We start from the raw sequence: 20,431 nt of genomic DNA on the forward strand, positions 1-20,431 counted from the left end.
CAGTCCATATTTGGATTGCAACTTGTACGAATGAGGTTGTTCTATCAGATTCTGATTCCACTCATATTTCAAAGTTCCTGTTAAGTTGAATGGAGATTTTCAAAGTCATGTTTCATTGTTGCAGCAGAAGTTGGAACATTACACAAGTTTCCTGCAGAGAAATCACAAATCTCTCTCACTTCATGATAAACTACGGGCAGTGCTATAACTTGATCTTCCATACCCAACTTATTTTCAATCCTTCTGGAGTAGAGTGGTCTTCCCCCATAAGCACAATTTCTAGAATCCTTCTGGAGTAAAGTGGAGCTCTCATAAGCACTCTTCCTAGTAAAATGGCCATCTTGTTTCTGCAAACCGCATAATCACTGGTCAATTGCAAAAAACAAGTTTATCTTTATTTTCAACATCTCAGTAACATTTTTGTGTAGTGAGCACATTTTTAGTTAAAGATAAAACACAGGTGGAAGATAATTAAATAAAGAAATCATTGATAATACCTAATGGCTTCCTAGACTTTTGGTTTATTCTCCGCACAACTTCACTGCGCTCCTTGAACAAAATTTTCATTATTGGTCTGGGTTACGATCACTTTCTTTTCAACAGCTTGATAAGGTCCATCATGTAACTGAAGGCATTGGAGCATTAACTAGAAAAGATAGAACATTGAACAATTCTGTGATTCTTCAGAAATCTGGCAGGAGATTGCATTCATGGAAAAGATTATTTTGCCTCAGTTTCTGTATCAATTAATGTCTGTTCGACAGTGAAGTCATCGTCAATTTCTTTTTCAGGACTAAAGAATTCATCATTTACAATGGTTGATTCAAATCTCTGGCGTCTTTCCCTTATATCTTGAATCTTCTTTTCCAACTCCTCATCAGTGCTACCCAGCATGTAGCGCAATTTCATATTGACCCTATTCTCCACCAGAATTTTGTGTCTTGGAATAATTCGACTCTCCAAAGAGTAGCTGAAAAACCTACAACAGAGTTTCAACTTAATCATTATAGAGGAAAAAAGAAGCCATTATGCAGAATAGTTAAGAAAAAGCAAGGATGCAAGACATAGAATTTGGTAGGATTAAAAAAATTAAAAATGCTTGCTTAACTTCCAATTTGGTCAATCTAAATTGTCATAATCACCATTAGCAACATGAATGTTTCAGCACCTTGTATGTTAGCTAGATATGAGAAGCAGATAATACTGTTAAGACCATGATCGGCTCCGTTTGGCAAAGATTTTGCTTATACTTAAAAGTTAGATGCTTTAGCTCTTTCTTTTTTTAAAAAAAATTTGGATAACTATTATATAAAGATATTTTTTTAATATAAAAAAAAAATTCTTTTCAAAATGCTTGGATATTAATTAAAAAAATCTTTTATGAATAAATTAGGAATAATAAAATTATTCTATTTTAAAATACAGCTTCTCAAAAAGTTCTTTTAAAAATAGTTAGGATTAAAAAAATTAAGAATCCTAGCTTCTCTAAAAAGACCTTTTTTATTAAAAAATTACTTTTTATTTTTTACCCAAATAATCTCAAAAGTGTTTTTTAATCCTAGAAGCTAAAATGGGGCCATATTGTTTAGTTTTAGTAATGTCCAAACAGCACAAAAGTAAAGACTATAGGCCACTGCAGCTACCTTGGAAACTCAATCACATCTTCCAAAGGGCGGACCATGGTCCTCCGTAAGTAACGATACTTAGGACGGAGAACATCCAAATTGTACCGCAGCAGCATGGGAAAATCAGCAATCATCTCACCCAATTGTTGAAGACGTATGCCTAATGATAGATAATACTTCATATTAATCTCAAGCTTATGCACAATACTGCATCCCAAGAGCTCTGGTCCTGAGGCTATCACCTTCGCAATATCTCTCTTAGTAACTCCTGCTCTGGTCATCAAGAAAATTACCTGCAGGAAAATTCCAGTTCCAACCATTGCAAGAGATTCTAAGTGATAGGTATCTTGATTCTTGATAATATTGGCGAGACCAACATAGATCTAATGATCAACCCTAATATATATAAATTTCAACATTAAAGGGAAAAATAGGGGGTTTTAAATACTTCAATATGAAACAGCCTCAAAAGAAATTACAGCAATAGAACACATCAGGTTTCTTTTACTGCACCACCAAAAAATGGAAATTGCAAATGAAAAATCTATGAAACCTTATTTGAACAATGGTTGCAATGATCAATGTGGAAGCAACGTCTAACCCAATATACACATTTTAAATTTAAACGAATTATAATGCCAAAAAATAAAAGCAGCAAAGCCAACACCAACGTAACAGATCATAGTTTTTTTACTGCACAACCAAAAAATAATTATTACCAAAAGAAAAAGATATGCAACATTATGTGAGCTACTTTGGAGTAAGGGCAGTTACGCCAGTGAAAAATTAAAGTTAATAACAAGGAACTCAAAACAAGTGCTACTAATATAATTCCGAATGTTTCCCATCGCCCCAAACATTTTTATTGCATACACACTACTATGCAAGACGTGAAGAAAAATAAACTCAAATATGAATGCTGGATTGTAACAAAACTAACTCCTTTGGTTTTGTGTTTTCATTCTTAAAGTCTTATACAAAACAAAAACTATATACATTCTTCTGCTGCACTCTGATAAACCCCCAGTCAAGTTTGTCTACAATAGGAGGCCACGTGATACCTAGCTTAGCATGGTTATGTATTTTAACTTTTTATTGTATATATTCTCTGGCTGTGTTCCTGTTAGAGGCTGTTTAGTGGCTGTTTAGTTTCTATTCTATTTTCAGTCCTAGGTGGCATTATCACTTAACCAATCAACTTGTATATATAGAGGGTGTTTTTCATTTTGTAAAGAGGAGGAAAAAGGAGAGATTACAGTTGAGTTACTGAGGAGAGAAGAGCCCTCTCGAACTGGCTGTAATTGGAGAGACTAGCCTCTCGAACGCTAGCTAATTCTGTGTACTTGTTCATCATTCAATAAAGATTTCTGGGAGTTTATTCATCATTTCTTGGCCTACTACTGATAGATTATTCTCTACTAAGAAAAGTCTATCAAACTGGTGCAGTGAGCTGCGGACATGGGACCCAAGAAGCTGTGGAGAAGAGCGACTCCACTACTGTATCCAAGGAAGACATGGCGACTTTGAAGACCGAGTTCTCTGAATTTAAGAACTCCATGAAGGAGATGGCAAGGGAAATTCAACAATCTCAAAGGGATTTCCAAGAAAATATGCAGCAACAATTCAAGGCTCTTTTGGATATTCAAGAAAGATCAAGAACTCATCATCAAACCGCTGGGGAAGATGAAAATGGGGGATCAAGCAGCCAAAAGAAAGGGAAATCGAAGGAAGAGGCCAACCCAATGGAATCCCAGCAAGGCGGCGTGAACCCAAGGTTCCGACGCGGGTCGGCGGGCACTTCACCCACGGCTGGATTTTGAGGGACGCAACACACTGAGGGGGCTCCCTACGATCGCAGGCAACACGAGACCAGATTTCAGCATGAAAGTCACCTAAATAAATTGAAGATGCCTACTTTTGACAGTGAAAACCCAGATGGCTGGATAATGCAAGCAGAACGTTTTTTTTTTTGTGCCATGGGTACGATGAAGAGGAAAAAATTGATGCAGCTTTCGTATCTTTTTCTGGGGATGCACTGCTTTGGTACCAATACGAAAATAACAGGAGGGAAATTCTAAGTTGGGAACAATTAAAACGAATGCTACTTCGCCATTTCCGAGACACCCAAGAAGGTTCCCTCCATGATCAATTTTTGACCATCAGGCAGGTGGGATCTGTTTCGGACTATAAGAAAAAGTTTATAAGGTTACTAGCACCTTTGACGAATGTGGATTCTGCTGTGCAGTTAAGCACTTTCATGAATGGCTTAATCCCATCTTTGAGGGCTGAATTGCGCATCATGAGACCCAAGAACGTTGATGAAGCTAGGGACATCATTCAAGACATTGAAGACAAGAATAGGGTGGCATGGCAACGTTACAATCACTCAATTAAGTCTAGCTTCAGTGACAAGAAATGACAGACCATCATCGAGTACAAACCCAACACAATCGACCACGGCTGTTAGGAGACTCACTGATTCTGAAGTCCATCAAAAGAGGCAAAAAGGACTATGTTTTAAGTGTGATGACAAGTGGTCCCCAGGCCGCCGTTGTAGGAAGAAAGAGCTGCAAGTATTCATGGTACCCGAAGAGATTGAGGACGAGCTTTTCAACCAAGAAGATAACGACAACAAACAGGAAGAGGCAGAATTTGACTCTTCCAAAGTACATGACAAGGTGACTGTTTCATTCCAGTCGGTGGCTGGTCTCTCCACAAATTCGACCATGAAAATCAAAGGGAATCTTGGGTCTAGAGAGGTGGTACTCCTCATCGATTTCGGGGCAACCCACAATTTCATTTCTAAGGTTCTAGTGACTCGTTTACAACTACCCATAACCAAAACAAAGGCATATGGAGTTACATTGGGTAACGGGAATTCGTTGAAGTGTGATGGAATTTGTAAAAACCTGAATATCCACTTCCAAGGTGTGGAAGTAATTTGATGATTTTTTACCACTACCACTTGGGAGTGCTAACATAATTTTGGGGTTACAATGGCTGGCAACATTGGGCACGATGAAGATAGATTGGAAGCTACAAACCATGGAATTCCAACTTGGCAGACTCATGGTCACTATTAAAGGGGATTCATCACTTGACAGAACAATGGTGTCGCTGAAAACCATGATCAAGACCCTACAAGTCGAGAAACAGGGCCTCATTATAGATTTCAATTACACTAGTCTGAAACCCATCCAATTGGAACCGCAAGTACCCAAATTTTTGTCCAAAATAATTGCTGAATTTTCTAATATTTTCACTATGCCTGCAGGTCTCCCTCCAATCCATTCCCATGAGCATTCGATTAAATTACAACCCGAAACAACACCAATAAGTGTGAGACCCTATCGCTACGCACACTTCCAAAAAGCATAAATTCAAAAGCTAATTTCAGAAATGTTGACAGTGGGAATAATCCAACCCAGCACCAGCCCTTTCTCAAGCCCGGTCCTACTCGTCAGAAAGAAAGATGGCTCATGGCGATTTTGTGTAGATTATCGAGCACTTAATAGAGCTACCATTCCAAATAAGTTCCCAATACCCATCATTGATGAACTACTAGATGAATTAAATGGAGCTCTAATTTTTTATAAATTGGATCTTAAAATCAAATAAGGGTACGACAAGAAGATGTGCACAAAACAGCGTTTCGCACTCATGATGGCCACTACGAATTCCATGTCATGCCTTTCGGCCAATGCACCAGCCACCTTTCAATCCTTAATGAACAACATCTTCAGGCCTTATCTTTGACAGTTTTTGCTAGTATTTTTTGATGACATCCTAGTCTACAGCAAAACTCAGGAGCTCCAACAATAACACTTGGCCCAAGTTTTCGAGCTCCTACGAACACATAAGCTCTATTCGAACCCCAAAAAGTGTGCATTCGGACAGTTACAAGTGGAATACCTCGGCTACATCATTTCGCAAAAGGGAGTGGCGGCCGATCCTCAAAAGGTGTCTGCAATGCTCGAATGGCCCATTCCCAAAACAATCAAGGGGCTGCGCGGATTTCTCGACCTCACTGGATGCTATAGCAAGTTCGTAGCCAACTATGCTCGCATAGCACAACCTCTCACAGATCAGCTTAAGAAAGATCAATTCCATTGGGGACCAGCCCCTGAACAAGCATTCCATAAACTCCAAGAGGCAAGGACCACAGTACCTGTTTTGGCTCTACCGGATATTTCCAAACCTTTCATCATTGAGACGGATGCTTCGGGGCACGGATTAGAGGCTGTTTTGTTACAAAACTAGTGCCCAATTGCCTATTTCAGGCAAGTTTTGGGAGTTCAAGCAAGAAAAAAATCAATCTATGAAAAAGAGTTAATGGCGATTGTTTACGCAATAGCTAAATCGCGACCATACTTATTGGGCAGAAAATTTGTGGTGCGAACTGACCAACAAAGTCTGAGACACTTGCTTACACAGCCAGTCATTGGCTCGGAATATCAAAAGTGGGTATCAAAGTTAATGGGAATGGATTTTGAAATAGAGTACAAGCCTGGAACCAACAACAAGGTGGCTGATGCCTTATCACGGCAAGTCGAAACACCCACTTTTGACTCCTTAGTTACCATGGAATGGCAACTATGGCCGAAATTAGCACAAGAAATAGCGGCTGACCCCGTGTTGAGACAAATTCAAGAAGACTTGTTAAATGACAGCAAGATACATCACAACTTCCAGATCTACAACTGCCTCCTCCACTACAAAAATCGACTAGTAATTCCAAAGAAGTCGCCACTAATACCACGGATCTTGGCAGAATTTCACACTACGCCATTTAGTGGTCATTCAGGGGCACTCAAAACATATAAAAAGGTGGCAGCCAAGTTATTTTGGGAAGGATTAAGAGCTGATGTTGACAAATTCGTCCAGAAATGTAGTGTTTGCCAACAGAATAAACTTCTTACAACCTCCCCAGCCAGTCTACTACAGCCCCTAGCACTTCCAGCACAAGTATGGGACGAAGTGACTATGGATTTCATTGAAGGACTTCCAAAATCGGAGGGCTGGGACACTATATTAGTAGTCATTGATCGCCTATCCAAGTATGCACACTTTATTAGGTTGAAGCATCATTTTACTGCCCCTACCGTAGCTGAAGTTTTCACCAAAGAAGTAGTGAGACTCCATGGCATTCCACAATCTATAATTTCTGACCAAGATCGAATTTTCCTCAGCCTATTTTGGAGCCATCTCTTTAAACTCCAAGGCACCACCCTCAAGAAAAGTACGGCATACCACCCACAAACTGATGGACAGTCTGAGGTCCTTAACCGTTGCCTTGAGACATACTTGAGGTGTTTTTCCTACCAGCAGCCGAAACAGTGGTCAAAGTGGCTTGCCTGGGCAGAATACTCATACAACACCTCCTATCATACTTCTCTAAAAAGTACTCCTTTCCGTGCTTTATATGGGAGAGAACCACCACCACTTTTACCATACCACAAGGGCACAGCCATAGTGTCAGTTGTTGATGAACTTCTCGCCACGCGGGATGACATCTTGGATGACTTACGCATGCAGCTACTCCGAGCTCAACATCGCATGAAGCTACAAGCTGACCTCAAGAGAAGAACCGACGAATTCGCCATTGGAGATCTTGTCTACCTCAAACTCAGACCATACCATCAGAAATCCCTTGCAAAACGCTCCAATGAAAAGCTGTCTGCCCAATATTACGGACCTTTTCCCATCATTCAACGAATGGGTTCAGTAGCCTATAAGCTCCAACTTCCAGACCATGACCATGCTCGCATACATCCAGTATTCCACATTTCACAGCTCCGACGAGCCATTGGCACCTCCACAGCCGCGCCTATCATTCCGCCACAACTCACACCAGAATTAGAGCTTCAAGTCGAACCCAAGGCAGTGCTTGACTTACGTTTTCCCACTACTGCTGCAACCACACCATCAGAGGTCCTCATAAAGTGGAAACACTTGCCAGATTTCAAAGCAACATGGGAGCCGTTCCCCACTATACAGAACCAATTCCCTCTATTTCACCTTGAGGACAAGGTGAAGGTTTTTGGGCGTATTGATAAACCCCCACTCAAGTTTGTCTACAATAGGAGGCCACATGATACCTAGCTTAGCATGGTTATGTATTTTAACTTTTTATTGTATATATTCTCTGGCTGTGTTCCTGTTAGAGGCTGTTTAGTTTCTAATGTATTTTCAGTCCTAGGTGGCATTATCACTTAACCAATCAACTTGTATATATGAAGGGTGTTTTTCATTTTGTAAAGAGGAGGAAAAAGAAGAGATTACAGTTGAGTTACTGAGGAGAGAACAGCCCTCTCGGACTGGTTGTAATTGGAGAGACTAGCCTCTCAAACGCTAGCTAATTCTGTGTACTTGTTCATCATTCAATAAAGATTTATGGGAGTTTATTCATCATTTATTGGCCTACTACTGATAGATTATTCTCTACTAAGAAAAGTCTATCACACTCTAAGGATGGGAGAATAATATTAAATTTAAAACAGAACATGAAGGAGAAAGGACAAACCACTGGCCGGATTTTCTTATGGAGGCTATAAGTTAGCAGTGGAGGGAACTTTACAAGCATGTTTCCTATAGCATCATCTCGAATGCCAATGTTCTTAAAAAATTGTACCTTCACAATGAAGAAATGCATATCAATATTAAAATTTAAAACAATGACGGAAACTATCCACATTAGAATGAAGGAAATAAATGCAGTTACTACAATAAAAGAGGGAGGGCATGACACTACAAACAGGATTAACTTGTTGGTAACTGAATCTAAAGAAAGCACCTATTAAGGCATCTATAAGTAAGTTAAAAATATGTGGCGTAGTTTTATATAAATATAAATCAAGTATGGCATACCTTCGGCACAATGGTCATCTCCAAATCCACACAGAAAACCATCGGTTTAATAGTAAGCATTCTCCTCATGCCATCTCGTGAAATTCCATGGTAGTACAGATACTTGACTAGAGGCTTCCACCTTTCCTCAATACTACAGCTCATCAATTCTGGTTTAAATGCAAGTAATTTGCCAACTTCCTCAATACTTAGGCCAAACTCCTTTAAATAGTTAACCTGGATTAGAAAGAGCTGCATCTCAGTAGATGTCTATATAGATTGGTAAGCTGGTAATTATTGAAAATATAAATCTGCACAATGATCCCTCATATCAGTAATAATTATAATATCAGTAAGAGTACTGCTAGGAATACTCACAAATATCACATGAAATATACACACACAATGAAGCATCATTATTATCAATCATTTAATATTTTCATGAGGGATCCCATTATTTTAAATTGTGTAGTTGTCAATAATGACACATTATTGAGTGTATATTTTGTGTGGACGTGTGACTGTCCTTAGCATTAGTGAACATGTGATGCTAAGATATTAGTGGAATAAATTAAATAGTAAGAAATAACACTAAATATTCCAGGAAGCAGAATGAGCACAGAAAGTGTAAACTACCTTTTCGCTCATCTCTGTTAAAGTAAAGTAGCCAAGTATTCTCGGATAATCAAATACCATTGTGCCAAAATCCTTGTCGTTCATGCCCATATCTAAGAAGAACCCCACCCGAGTTTTTATTTCTTCAAAACTGTAGGACAACAGTTGCGGGCATCGACTCAAAACATAGCCTGTCCACTCTTTCCTTACTCCATTTCTCTCCAAATACTCAAAAATCTCATCAAGTTCTTCACTACCACGTTTGAAAACGCTCTCTCCTCCTTTTAACATGGCAAGTCCTATGAATCTCCCCTTAACATGCATTGACTTCAACCAGTTAGCTAAACGGATAATGGACTCTAGATCTCCCTTAGACATGCAAATAAGCTTTCTAATTTGAGGATAAGACAATGAATTATGCTTCAACCACCTACAAATCATTAAGAACAATACAAAACAAAAAATTTACTCATTTAAGCCAATTATCAATTCCAAATAATGCAAAAGAATAGCACCTCATTAGTTTTTTTTTTTTTTTGCAAGAACTACAGAATGTATAACTTTTACTCAAGATAACCTGATCAGTGGCACAACATTTGAATCATGTATGACAGTCTTGGCGCGAACATTGAAGTTGGAATTTGAAAATTCCGGCAAGCGCTTTAATGAAGCAGCCTCAACCATAACATAATCGATGAAATCATCCAACTTGCTCACCAAATTCGAGCTGTAAGTGATCCCAAACTTCCCCCTTCTCATGGCTTCCAGGAAAATCTCGGCCGTCACTTTTCTCCGAATCTCAACCGCACGCATTATCATCTCCTGATCATTGTCCTCATCAAAATCACCATCTCGAAACAGAGTCTGCAATGGCGGAAGGGAACTGGACACATCTGCATCGCTGGGGGACTGTACGTAGACGGAGCCAGGGAACTGAGGCGTCCTGTTCTGTACCAGGGACAATTCCAAGAGCCTCACTCTCTCTTCGGCGGACAACCGAGGGTGCTCCAGGTCTTCTCGTTTAGGGTTCGAAGATTGGGATTGGTTTGAGAGGTGGTGGAGAAGGAGGGCCATGGACTTGGAGTTATGGTTCCGAGGATTGAGTTCGGGGGTGGGCTCACCGGAAGTGGAAGCTCTGCTTTGGATTTTTGAGATTTTTAAATGGTGGAAACCACCAGAATTGGAGTTCGAGCGGTGGAAAACGGAGGCGCGTGGATTGTAAACGGTGGAGTGGTAGTGGCATGGCGGAGAAGGAGAAGAGAGCATTTTTGTTGCCAATAGTGAGACATACATGCATACGGTGTAACCAAAACCATGGATAAAGTGACGCCATAGATGTTGGGGAAGATATTTTTTTCCATATCTCAATATATGTTTTTTAAATTAAATCAAGTTTATATTCACAACAGAGGTCCCATGGTCTAGTGGTTAGGACATTGGACTCTGAATCCAGTAACCCGAGTTCAAGTCTCGGTGGGACCTTTTTTCAAAAAAAAGAATTATCTATAATTTTTATTTTCCTTCCCTATTTCAGGCTAAAATATCTATAATATTTCTAGCAACTTAAGAAAAAAATCATATTTTGCTACGGGGATTTTTAATGGAACAGGCTATTATTTCATGCAAAATAATAATAAAAAAAATTTGATTTTTTATTATCTATTATTTCATGCAAAATAATAATAAAAAAAACTCAATTATATTTTGCTACGGCGGCAGTTTGGGTGGTGTAAGTGATCGTTGGGATAAGTATCTTTTTTTTAAAAAAAAAAGAATTATCTATAATTTTTATTTTCCTTCCCTATTTTAGGCTAAAATATCTCTAAAATTTATCTATAATATTTCTAGCAACTAAAGAAAAAATCATATTTTGCTACGAGGATTTTTAATGGAGCAACTGACTGCTATTATTTCATGCAAAATAATAAAAAAAAAAACTCAAATTTTTATTATCTATTATTTCATGCAAAATAATAATAAAAAAAACTCAATCATATTTTGCTACGGCAGCAGTTTGGGTGGTGCAAGTGATCGTTGAACCGTTTGGGTGTACCTGTAAAAAAGACACTCTGTTGCTTAAGTCAGATTTTTCTGTGTGTTTTTCTCTAACGAAAATGATGATATTTATAAGGCCAAAAATGCTAAGAAATAAGTTGGTTGAGTTTACTTCCTGATTGGCTATTTGAATAACTGAATTTCCCGCCAAAATGTCTTCGGCCCCTTCTGATTTGCAGAGGACAGAGGCGAGGTTCACCTCTGACCCATGGCCTCTGACCTTGGCTCCTCTGCTCAGGCTTAAACGCCCTATTTCACTTATCTTAAAATAGCAAAACACTTGGGTCGAATATATTGAGCCCAATAGATGCCCCTCGGCCCGAGTTTTGAAAGTGGTATACTTATTAAACTGTTCAAACCTTGGGCCGACTCTTCGTCTTCAAAATTTCAGCCCAATGTCGTGACTTTCCTTCAATCGAGAACCACCGCGTGCAAATTATCATGGTGAATCCTGACAACTGTCACCTCGAATTTATTGAGCTCCCAATTGTTGCGCATTACACTTTGTGTAACGACCCCAAATTCGCTAATGTGGCTTAAGGGCATTGATTAGTGTGCCAGGAGGGCATAATTGGGTAAAATATGGTTTGCATGAATATATTGATTTAAATGCATAATTATATGATTAATAATGCATGCATGACTATATTGATGTTAATGTGATATATATATGGTATTTGTGAGAACCACATTATTATGTGGGTAGGTCTGCAGAGCACGACTCGAGGCAATCCTATGGCTAGATAGCGTGGAAAAGTCACAACAGGGCTTAACAGTTGACTTTGGATAAGTCAGGGGTATTTTAGGTAACGGGTAGTTTTTTAGACTATCGGGTTATGAAAATAAATATATAGAGATATATTTGAGGTTAGGAAATCTAGGTGGGAATATTGGGGGATTTTACCGTTTTGCCCTCGAGGACGTTTCCAACACCCTGAGCCTTGAGATTGACTTAATGGGATAAGATTAGACTGAAGCTTTAGGAAAACAGTAGACAGAAAATTAAACCGACCCTTTTCTCCTTCTCAGCTCTATTCTCTCTCAAGGAAAAACATAAGAAGAAAAACAGAGGTAATTTGCTGGAATTCAATTGAAGTTTAGTGGATTGAAGGAGTGATTTAGAGGCTTAGCTCAAGAATCAATCAGGAACTTAATCAAGACTAAGGTAAGCACTGAATTTCCTTTTCTGTGGTTAGAAATTCTGGGTTTTGGCTGGGTATTGAGGTAATTGTGGTTTTGATGTTTAAGGGTAGAATTAAGGAGGAAAGCTTGGGAATTAGCATGGATTTGGCTTGGAGAAGTAGTTCAGCTGAAGAGGTAAGTTTTAATTCATGATGTAGAAGCTTAAATTCGAGTTTTGCATGGTTGGTTGGGTGTTTTGAAGTTCTTGAGTTTCAGAAATTGTAAAGAGATTTTAATGTGTGTTAGGCTGGGTTTTTCTGTTGAATTATGTTGTTTAAGTCATTCTAAAGGTGTTGGGATTAATTGGTTTTGAATTGGGGAGCTTTGGGATGGTTTTGGATGAGGTGTAGATGTTGGAAATGGTGGGTTTTCTAGGCACGAAGGGAAGGGCCGCGGCTCTGTTCTAGAGCGTTGCGACCGAGGATGAAGATGAGCCAGGAGGGCTCAGCCAAGGGTGAGCGCCGCAGCGCCCAAGGCAAGGGCCACGTCGCATGTCTTCTTTCAGGCATGCCCTTGGTTCTGTTTTGAGGGCAGGACCGCAGCTAAGCTTCAAGGGCCGTAGCCATTGGGTGCACACTTGAACATTTGGGGATCTTAGGCATGGGAATGTGGTCTAGAATGCTTGAGATCGATTTCACCACCGTGCTTGGTGGAATTTGGATTCCCGGAAGTTAGTCTTGTATCCGGAAACCCTTATCTGAATATTAATGGAACCCTATACCTTGGTTGTGACTAGGTGATAAAAGCTTAGGCTTGGGAACGAATCGTGCTTGAGGAGCGTTGCTCGTAATCCAAAACCGCAAAGATCAAAGGTAAGAAAACTGCACCTGGTTGAATATCTGTGATGGGACTAAGGGTTCCCTATTATGTATGCTTGAAAGGATGGTATTATGTCATGCAAGCTAATTAGTGAACCAACGGCCTAAGGGTGCCAAGGGTTACACTAGGGCACAAGGCACGACTTGGCCACTGGTAGCCGAGGACAGCTTAATATGCACTGAGCTCGGTTTAAGCGGGCCGGAGTCAGTGGTATAAACAGAGGGTGCAGCCTAAGTTGTCGGCCCTGATTATTATGTGTTATGAATGTGATAAGTGATTGATTGCATCCTTGATTGTGAATATATGTTGAATGATTAATGGGGATTATTTGATGAGAGTTCATGCTTAGTGAATTTACTATCTATTATTACTGTTTGTGTTGCACATGTTTTCTTGTTGGGCCTTGGCTCATGGGTGCTACGTGGTGCAGGTAAAGGCAAGGGTAAACTTGATCAGCCTTGATATGGAGAGCTCTGCAAGCGGAATGTACATGGCCAGCTGCTCAGCCGCCACGGTTGAGGTTTAGGCAGAGACGCGAAACCCAGAGATTGTCCATTTTGCCTTAGTATGGCTAACAGTTGTTTGTATTATTTTGGAAGTCTGTAAACCAACTTTTAAACTCTGTTTCTTTTGGGATCCCGTGTATAAAACAGCTTAATTATATAAAATGAAACTTTTGAGACCAAAACCTTTTTAACCCTAGCTCATACATGTTTAGAGACACGTTTTTAAATTAATGACTTGATTAGCAAGTCTTGCACCTTTATAAGTACACAGTGTAGCGGTCTTGGCTATCCAGGGCATTACACTTTGCTTGTGCGTATTTTCTTTTTACTTTACTGTTTCAAATTGCTCCAATTCATTTTCAAATTAGTTATCTTTCATTTTTTATTCTCTAAGAGAAAGAAAGAAAAACCCTAAGTACATTCGTTCTTCCCCTTCTGTAGATAATCGGCCATTCGAATTTCTGCAACCATGGCTTCACGTTCGTCCCTTGAACCAGTAGACTGTGAAGGATACAAGGCTGCATTCGACTGTATATGCAAGTTGTTCGACATCCCAGATGATAACGTCACAACCCGAATGCTTACGGATTTTGAATTAAAAGAATGGCAATTTAAGGACGTGGTCAAGCCTAGTGAGATCGTCATGAGTCTGAGGCACATTGAGTGGCTTCAATTTCCCCTTCCAGCCCTGCTAGTCCAAGTAATTTAGAACTCTGGGGCTCACATTTCTCAATTCCTCCCAAACGCCATCCAATCTATTGTTGGGCCCAAATGATTGGAGCTCTTAGGAATGTTGACATTCAATCAGACAATATTTATTCATGCTTCACCAAGTCGACCAACAAAATGGTAGAAGGCAAGCCCTGGAAGACCTTCTATCTTTTCCCTAAGAAGGATCGTACGATTTTTACTAATTTTGACAATTCTTATAGGGATTGGGATAAGTACTTCTTCCCTGTCGGAGTCGCATGGTACCCCGAATTTTTGCCCAAAGAAATATTTCCCCTTACTAGGGTTTTCATCAGAGGTGTGCTTTGTTTTGCTTCGTTTTTCTTTTTATGTGTATATTTTCTGTTTTAAATAATTGATTATTCATACGGTCCTTCGTGTTTCGATTTTGTCTTGTGTCCCGGATTTTTCGTGGCCTCAAGTCAGCATGAATCTTGAAAGGCAGAGTTTGTTGACAGAGAAAGGACTCCTTCATGAGTCTAAGGAGAACGCCATTAGCATCAGGGGAGTCATGAACCCCTATTGTATGCAAATTATGACTCGCCTCTGCTTCCAGGACATAACTGATTTAGGCGCCATGCGAGTCACAGCTCTGAAGGGTGACATGTCCCTTGCCAAGGTCAAAGCTATATGTGTGAAGCAGTTGGGGGAATTCTTAAAAGGTCTTCCCTTGCTTCACTTACTTTGAGGCTATCAAGGACCGAGTACGAAAGAGCATGTTCGGAGACCTTCGCAGCGTGCACCAAGCGCCAGGGTGCCCCCGAGTACAAGAAGAGAGACAGTTCCAAGCCATCCCATTCGTCAGAGGCCTCCCTTGACAAATATTCTCTGGCTTGCAGATCCTCTTGCATACATGGGAGATCCCCCATGCCTTCTGTAGCTCTGCCCGTCCAGACTCTGCAACAGGTGCCCTTGTCAAAGGACACTCTAGGGAAGAGGAAGTCACATGAAGAGTCTTCTGATGAAGACTCGGATGTTGAAAAATTAATTTTGACCAAACTCCGTATCCCGAAGGGGTCTGCTTCTGTCTCGGTGGGCTCTTCCTTGACAATTCCCAAACTTGTGCCTGGGAAATTGCCGCTTGGACAGGCTCTGTCCTTTTCCAAAACATCTTTGGGATCCACTTTCACTGCTTCTCAAGCAAACATGCTTCCTCCTTCCTTCATGCCAGGATCTTCTCTAGAGGAGGGTACAAATGCAAATAGGTCCCTTCGGGTTAGTCCAAAAAGTGACTCGCCCCTTGGGGCCTTTTCCTTGGTGATAAACAAGTCGCCAGGATCGACGGCCCACACCCAAGCGCTTGGCGATACACCAGTGAAGGTGAAATCTCCCAATGTCCCTCCAGGTTCTGCAGGAGTAGTGTCTTCTGCTTCTGCCACGTTTGCAGGTTCTGACACTCAACTTGCTAGTAAGCCTGGATTAAAAGGGAAACATCCTGCCTCTGCTTCCCGCAAGAACCATTTATTGGAGGACACTTTTGGGGGTGGCTCGGGAGTCACGGACATCCCTTCACGCCTAGTTGGCGTAAGTCAAGCAATCACCATGGTATTGCAAGATTTAAACCACGATGTTTTTGGCGTGGAGGCTGCTTCTGTTTTACAGAGATCAAAAGCTATTGGGGCCATAGGAGATCAGAACTTGAGTGTCAATACTTGCCCCGTCTCTGCAGCGGTAAGGTTGCCCTCAGGGGAAGTCATTGTCTTATCCCCAGAATCGATGGACGATTTTGACTCACCCAACACTTTCTTAGAGCAACTGACGTCTTATGCGGTGGAGGCATCAGTGTTCCTGCCAAGTGACCTAAGTGAGGATGTTGGCGAAGGGTTGATTCCTCACTCTTCCATTCCGTGACTCCCCGAGTTGTGACTCACTGCGTTGGCTTTTGACAGCCTGGTAGTAGCGTCATCAGCGGGTGAGGACTGGCTGCCCCTGTTGCTTCTATGACTGCGTTAGCATGGATAGAAGCAATTGGCAGAGCAGGGGGTTGCCGGAGTGCGTACTAAATCCATCGGTAGAGTTGATGGAAGAGATGTTACGCATTAGTCGGCCGCATCTTCCTGCAGAAGCGTTTGGGTCACTAAGTGGTCAATGTAATGCCCCGATTTCCCTGATGTGTTTAACGGCGTGAATAGTAGGCCGGGAGAGCCATACTTGCTTAATTGTGTTATTAATTGATAAAATGCATGTATATGTTGATTATATGATAATATGATGTGAAATGCATGCATGTGAGTCCATATTTTTAATTACAGGGGTGTGATGGTAAATTGGCCCGTTGAGGGTAAATTGTTTATTTGGATGCATGTTGGTGATATGTTTTAAGGCCACATTATAATGTGGATTTGTTCGAGCTATTCGGCATGAGACGATCTTTAGGTGTTAAAGTAGCGGTTTAGTCATAACGGGAATAAGTTCGAGGCTCGGGGTGAGTCTCGGGATGTTTTAATGATTAGAACGTAGCTGGGAGTAAAAAGGGTAACGGGACATGAATTATTGGTGTTTGGGAATTTTGAGAATAGCGGGAATTGGGAAGCGTTAATTATGATTAACGGTATAGGTTTGAAAGTACCAACTTTGCCCTTGGGAAGGCTTTAGAAACTTTTAAAGACTTAGGGGTATTCTAGTCATTTGGGTTTGGATTTATATGGCTTTAGATGGTTGTAGAAACAAAACAGAAAAACAGAGCAAGAATTACCCTTCCCGTACATCCATTTCTCTCTTTCTTCCTTTGAAGTTTTTGGTCCCAATTTGAAGATACAAGCTAGGAAATCAAAGCTTGGGAGTTGTAGACTCGGTTCATCCATTGAAAGGGGCTTAAATTCCATTTGAGGTAAGAATTCATCCATGAAAAACAAGCCATACTCTGTTTTACTTTATAGTTTTCAGCTTATAGTTTTGGTGTGGATAGTTGGAATCAATGGGAGTTTTTGTGTAAGATTGATTGGGTTTTGATGAGGGTATGATGTAGATGAAGTTTAGGGGTTGAATTGGGTGTTTTGGTAAGGTTTTGGATTGGTTTGGAGGGTTTGGTTTCAAGAGAAATCGCAAAGAAGATGAACCAGAAAGTTTTTGGTCTGTAATTGGCGCAGCAGCGCCACTTAGGGCGCAGCAGCGCTATTCAGGGCTCAGAGATGGGCTCTTTGACTTGGAAATAGGGCTGCAGCGCCATTTATTAGGGCTGCAGCGCCACTCATAGGGCTGCAGCACCATCTGATGGGGCTGCATCGCTAGTCCATTTTTCAGCAAACCTATTTTAGGGCTCGGAATGATCCTTAAGGTTCGGGGTTTGGTTCCTTTGCCCCGTTTGAGTATATTAAGAATACCGAGAGTGGGGGATTGATCCCGGGAGTGTGGTTTTAGATTGTAAACCATTTATTAATTTATTTTATTAATGGATTATAATTGGTTATGATTAGGTAACCGCTAAGGAATCTAAAGGTTGATCGTTCTCAGGGTTGTTTTTCTAATTCATTCTCGCTCGAACCAGAGGTAAGAAAAATGCACCCCAAGTGTGACATGCATGGATATTCATGAGGCATGTTGGTTGTGTTAATATGGACTTGGATTGAATAAAGAATGTTTAGCATATGTTGCTCACTTACACATGGTATTGACTCATTAGTCAGTTTTGGCAAAGGTGCTAGTATCAACTGTGAAGCTGTGACTTATTAGTCAGGTTCGGCAGTGGTATTGGGCACTGGTCACGTTGAGCTGGCTCATTAGTCAGGACGGCCTTAGCGTGTTAACGCAAGCCAACAAGGTTAGATCTAATCAACTATCAGCATTGAATGGCTCAAAGAGCATTAATGTCAGACCGACCCCGAGGGTCGATGAATGAAATAAGCGCTTGGAGGCTAGTGGCTTACCTAGCAGCCACTCTCCCACTTGAAACAGTGACACGCTTGACAGTCACTCAGTATGGTTTACCAGAACCTGTTGAAGGCTAGTGGCTTATCTAGCAGCCACTCTTCCATTTGAATTAGTGACTTGCTTGTCAGTCACTCAGTATGGTTTATCGGAACCTCATGTGATGTTCACTCATTTGTTTGAAAGTGTTATGCTCAGTGTGATTATAATAATAATCATTTGATAATGTTTATGAAAAGTGTTATGTTTTCTTGCTGGGCTTTGGCTCATGGGTGCTATGTGGTGCAGGTAAAGGGAAAGAAAAGCTCACCTAGCCTTGAGTGGAGAGCTGATGTGGTGATGTGTACATATGCGGCCGCTTGACCACCACGGCCAAGGAGTTCTCAGAGGAACTAGGGGGTTTACCCTATTTTTGCCGCTTAGGTCGGCGGGATTGTAAATTTTAAACAGTAATGACCATTTTGTACTGAGAACAACTTGTAAACGTTTTGTTTAGCTCTGCAGAGCAGTTTGTAATGAAAATCTCCATTTCCTTTTTACTGGTTTTATACCTTAACCTGTTAATTACACTTAGAGCACGTTTTTGACCAAAGGACTCGGGTAGTGAGTCAAATTTCCGGTCCACCGTTCACCGTAACTGTTCTGGGGTAACCAGGGCATTACAGTCAAGGTGACTTACTGCAATAGACATCTGACCATATATGGATTGTAAATACCGCATGGTGGAATAGGCGTGTGAATACCCTTTATGTGTTATTTGTTTTGTGTAGAAGTTGTGTGTCATGCTGATGCGATCATGTGTGTTTAAATGTACAAAGTTATTGTGCATCAGCTGCTAGGAGAGAGTATGCAGCGGCTGTGCAGAACAGCTCGAAGATGACTGAGCACGCAGCCTTGCTGGAGAAGGCACGCGAAGGGAGGAAGGTTGTTGAAGCTAACCACAGTGCACTTGCAGAGGCTGTGAAAAGACTCGAGGCAGAGCTGGTAGAAGTGAAAAAGAAAGCAGCATCCACTGAAGCGAAGTTGGTAGAGTTCGTTGGTCTGGAGTTGGAGCGTGTACGCCCTGACTTTCCCACGGGCTGATTAGCGAGCTAAGATGCGGCCTAATCATGACTACCACGTGGACATCCCCAAGACCGGAGCTGTCGTCGAAAGATCCTACCTCCTTAGCTCGAGGTAACCTAAGGGTTCGCCAAGATTACTCAAGGACTGAGTCTGGACTCTGAAGGCCGCAGGTCGAAGGAAGCATCCAGCTCGTGGTACGAGCTTGAGTTGGAGGCTGTGACCTTTTGTAAAGTCAGCCACGCAAGGTAAACGTGCATATATCAGACATCACGTGTCTGATATATCCCTGACTTCTCGGACACACAGCAGGATCGTGCGTATTCAGACACCCACGACTGGGTTGGGCCGTGCGGCCCATTATCCCCTTACCTATTGTTATCCAAAAAATTGGCATTGATGACATGGCAAGTGAACCCTGGACACATGGCTGGCACCTGGAGGAACTCTGCTAGTGCATCGACCAGAGGACATATTAGAAGCAGTAAGAAGCTCAGTCATACCTGCGACCAGTTTGGTCGATGGTTCCGCATGAAATGTCATATTACTGTAAAGATCTTTGTAGATCCCGAATTTAACTCACACAATCTCCTGAATATCCGGTTATTTAGGAGAGAATATCAGCAACTAACTCATGTAATCCCCCTTGAGCCTATAAATAGAGAAAGATAGCTCAAGGAAGGGACTTTTGGCTTTTAAATTATTATAGACTAGAGTAATCCCCCTTGGAAGATTGTATTGTCCTTCAAACGTTAGTGAAACTCATTGAACTCTAACTTTCTGATCACTCCTTTGACTCTTATATCAATAACAATCTAAGTGGACGTAGGTCATTACTAGATCCTGGGGCCGAACCACTATAAAACATCGTGTCTTACTACTTTTTGTCATTCGATTCTTCTCAACGCATTAATTCACATCAAGCATATTCTGACTCCGTGTCAGTTGACCAAATCCTGGGTCAACATTCTGGTGCTTTCATTGAGAGCTTGATTTATCATTGTTGAGAAAACCAATGGCGAAAACTGGAAGGAAAGGAGGACAGGCGGCCGCTGCTGCGCCGTCAAACCCACCTCCTCCTCCCCCTGCAAGCGTGGCGGAGGATGAGCCACATCTGGACTTCGA

The 20,431-nt window shown here is 41.2% G+C and overlaps 1 protein-coding gene and 1 non-coding gene across 3 annotated transcripts; one reads left to right on the forward strand and one right to left on the reverse strand.

Moving 5' to 3' along the window:
- Nucleotides 1-497: 497 nt before the first annotated feature.
- LOC133798984 (transcription termination factor MTERF2, chloroplastic) lies at nt 498-10,406 on the reverse strand. 2 transcript variants are annotated; one of them, XM_062237269.1, is made up of 6 exons: nt 9,664-10,405; nt 9,108-9,516; nt 8,493-8,708; nt 8,149-8,256; nt 1,644-1,918; nt 498-979 (listed from the first exon to the last, which is right to left on the reverse strand). In XM_062237269.1, exons 1-6 carry the CDS (start codon nt 10,377-10,379, stop codon nt 721-723), a joined length of 1,983 nt encoding a protein of 660 aa, XP_062093253.1. In that variant the 5' UTR covers nt 10,380-10,405; the 3' UTR covers nt 498-720. The 2 variants fall into 2 exon arrangements, with proteins under 2 accessions (XP_062093253.1, XP_062093254.1); XM_062237270.1 differs by lacking the exon at nt 8,149-8,256 and having other exon boundaries at nt 9,664-10,406.
- Nucleotides 10,407-10,496: 90 nt separating this feature from the next.
- On the forward strand, nt 10,497-10,568 carry TRNAQ-CUG (transfer RNA glutamine (anticodon CUG)). Its single transcript has one exon. It is a non-coding gene; the product is annotated as a tRNA-Gln (tRNA).
- Nucleotides 10,569-20,431: the final 9,863 nt, after the last annotated feature.

This window comes from Humulus lupulus, chromosome 1 (genome assembly GCF_963169125.1).
Source record: "Humulus lupulus chromosome 1, drHumLupu1.1, whole genome shotgun sequence".
Taxonomy (NCBI): Eukaryota; Viridiplantae; Streptophyta; class Magnoliopsida; order Rosales; family Cannabaceae; genus Humulus; species Humulus lupulus.

Bases quoted from the DNA above. Each gene is read 5' to 3' on its own strand.
- LOC133798984 (XM_062237269.1), bottom strand. From the start codon at position 10,379: ATGTATGTCTCACTATTGGCAACAAAAATGCTCTCTTCTCCTTCTCCG. The intron at 9,517-9,663 runs GTTATCTTGAGT...AATGATTTGTAG, and splicing joins AATGTTGTGCCACTGATCAG to GTGGTTGAAGCATAATTCAT. The intron at 8,709-9,107 runs GTAGTTTACACT...TTTCTAATCCAG, and splicing joins TAACAGAGATGAGCGAAAAG to GTTAACTATTTAAAGGAGTT.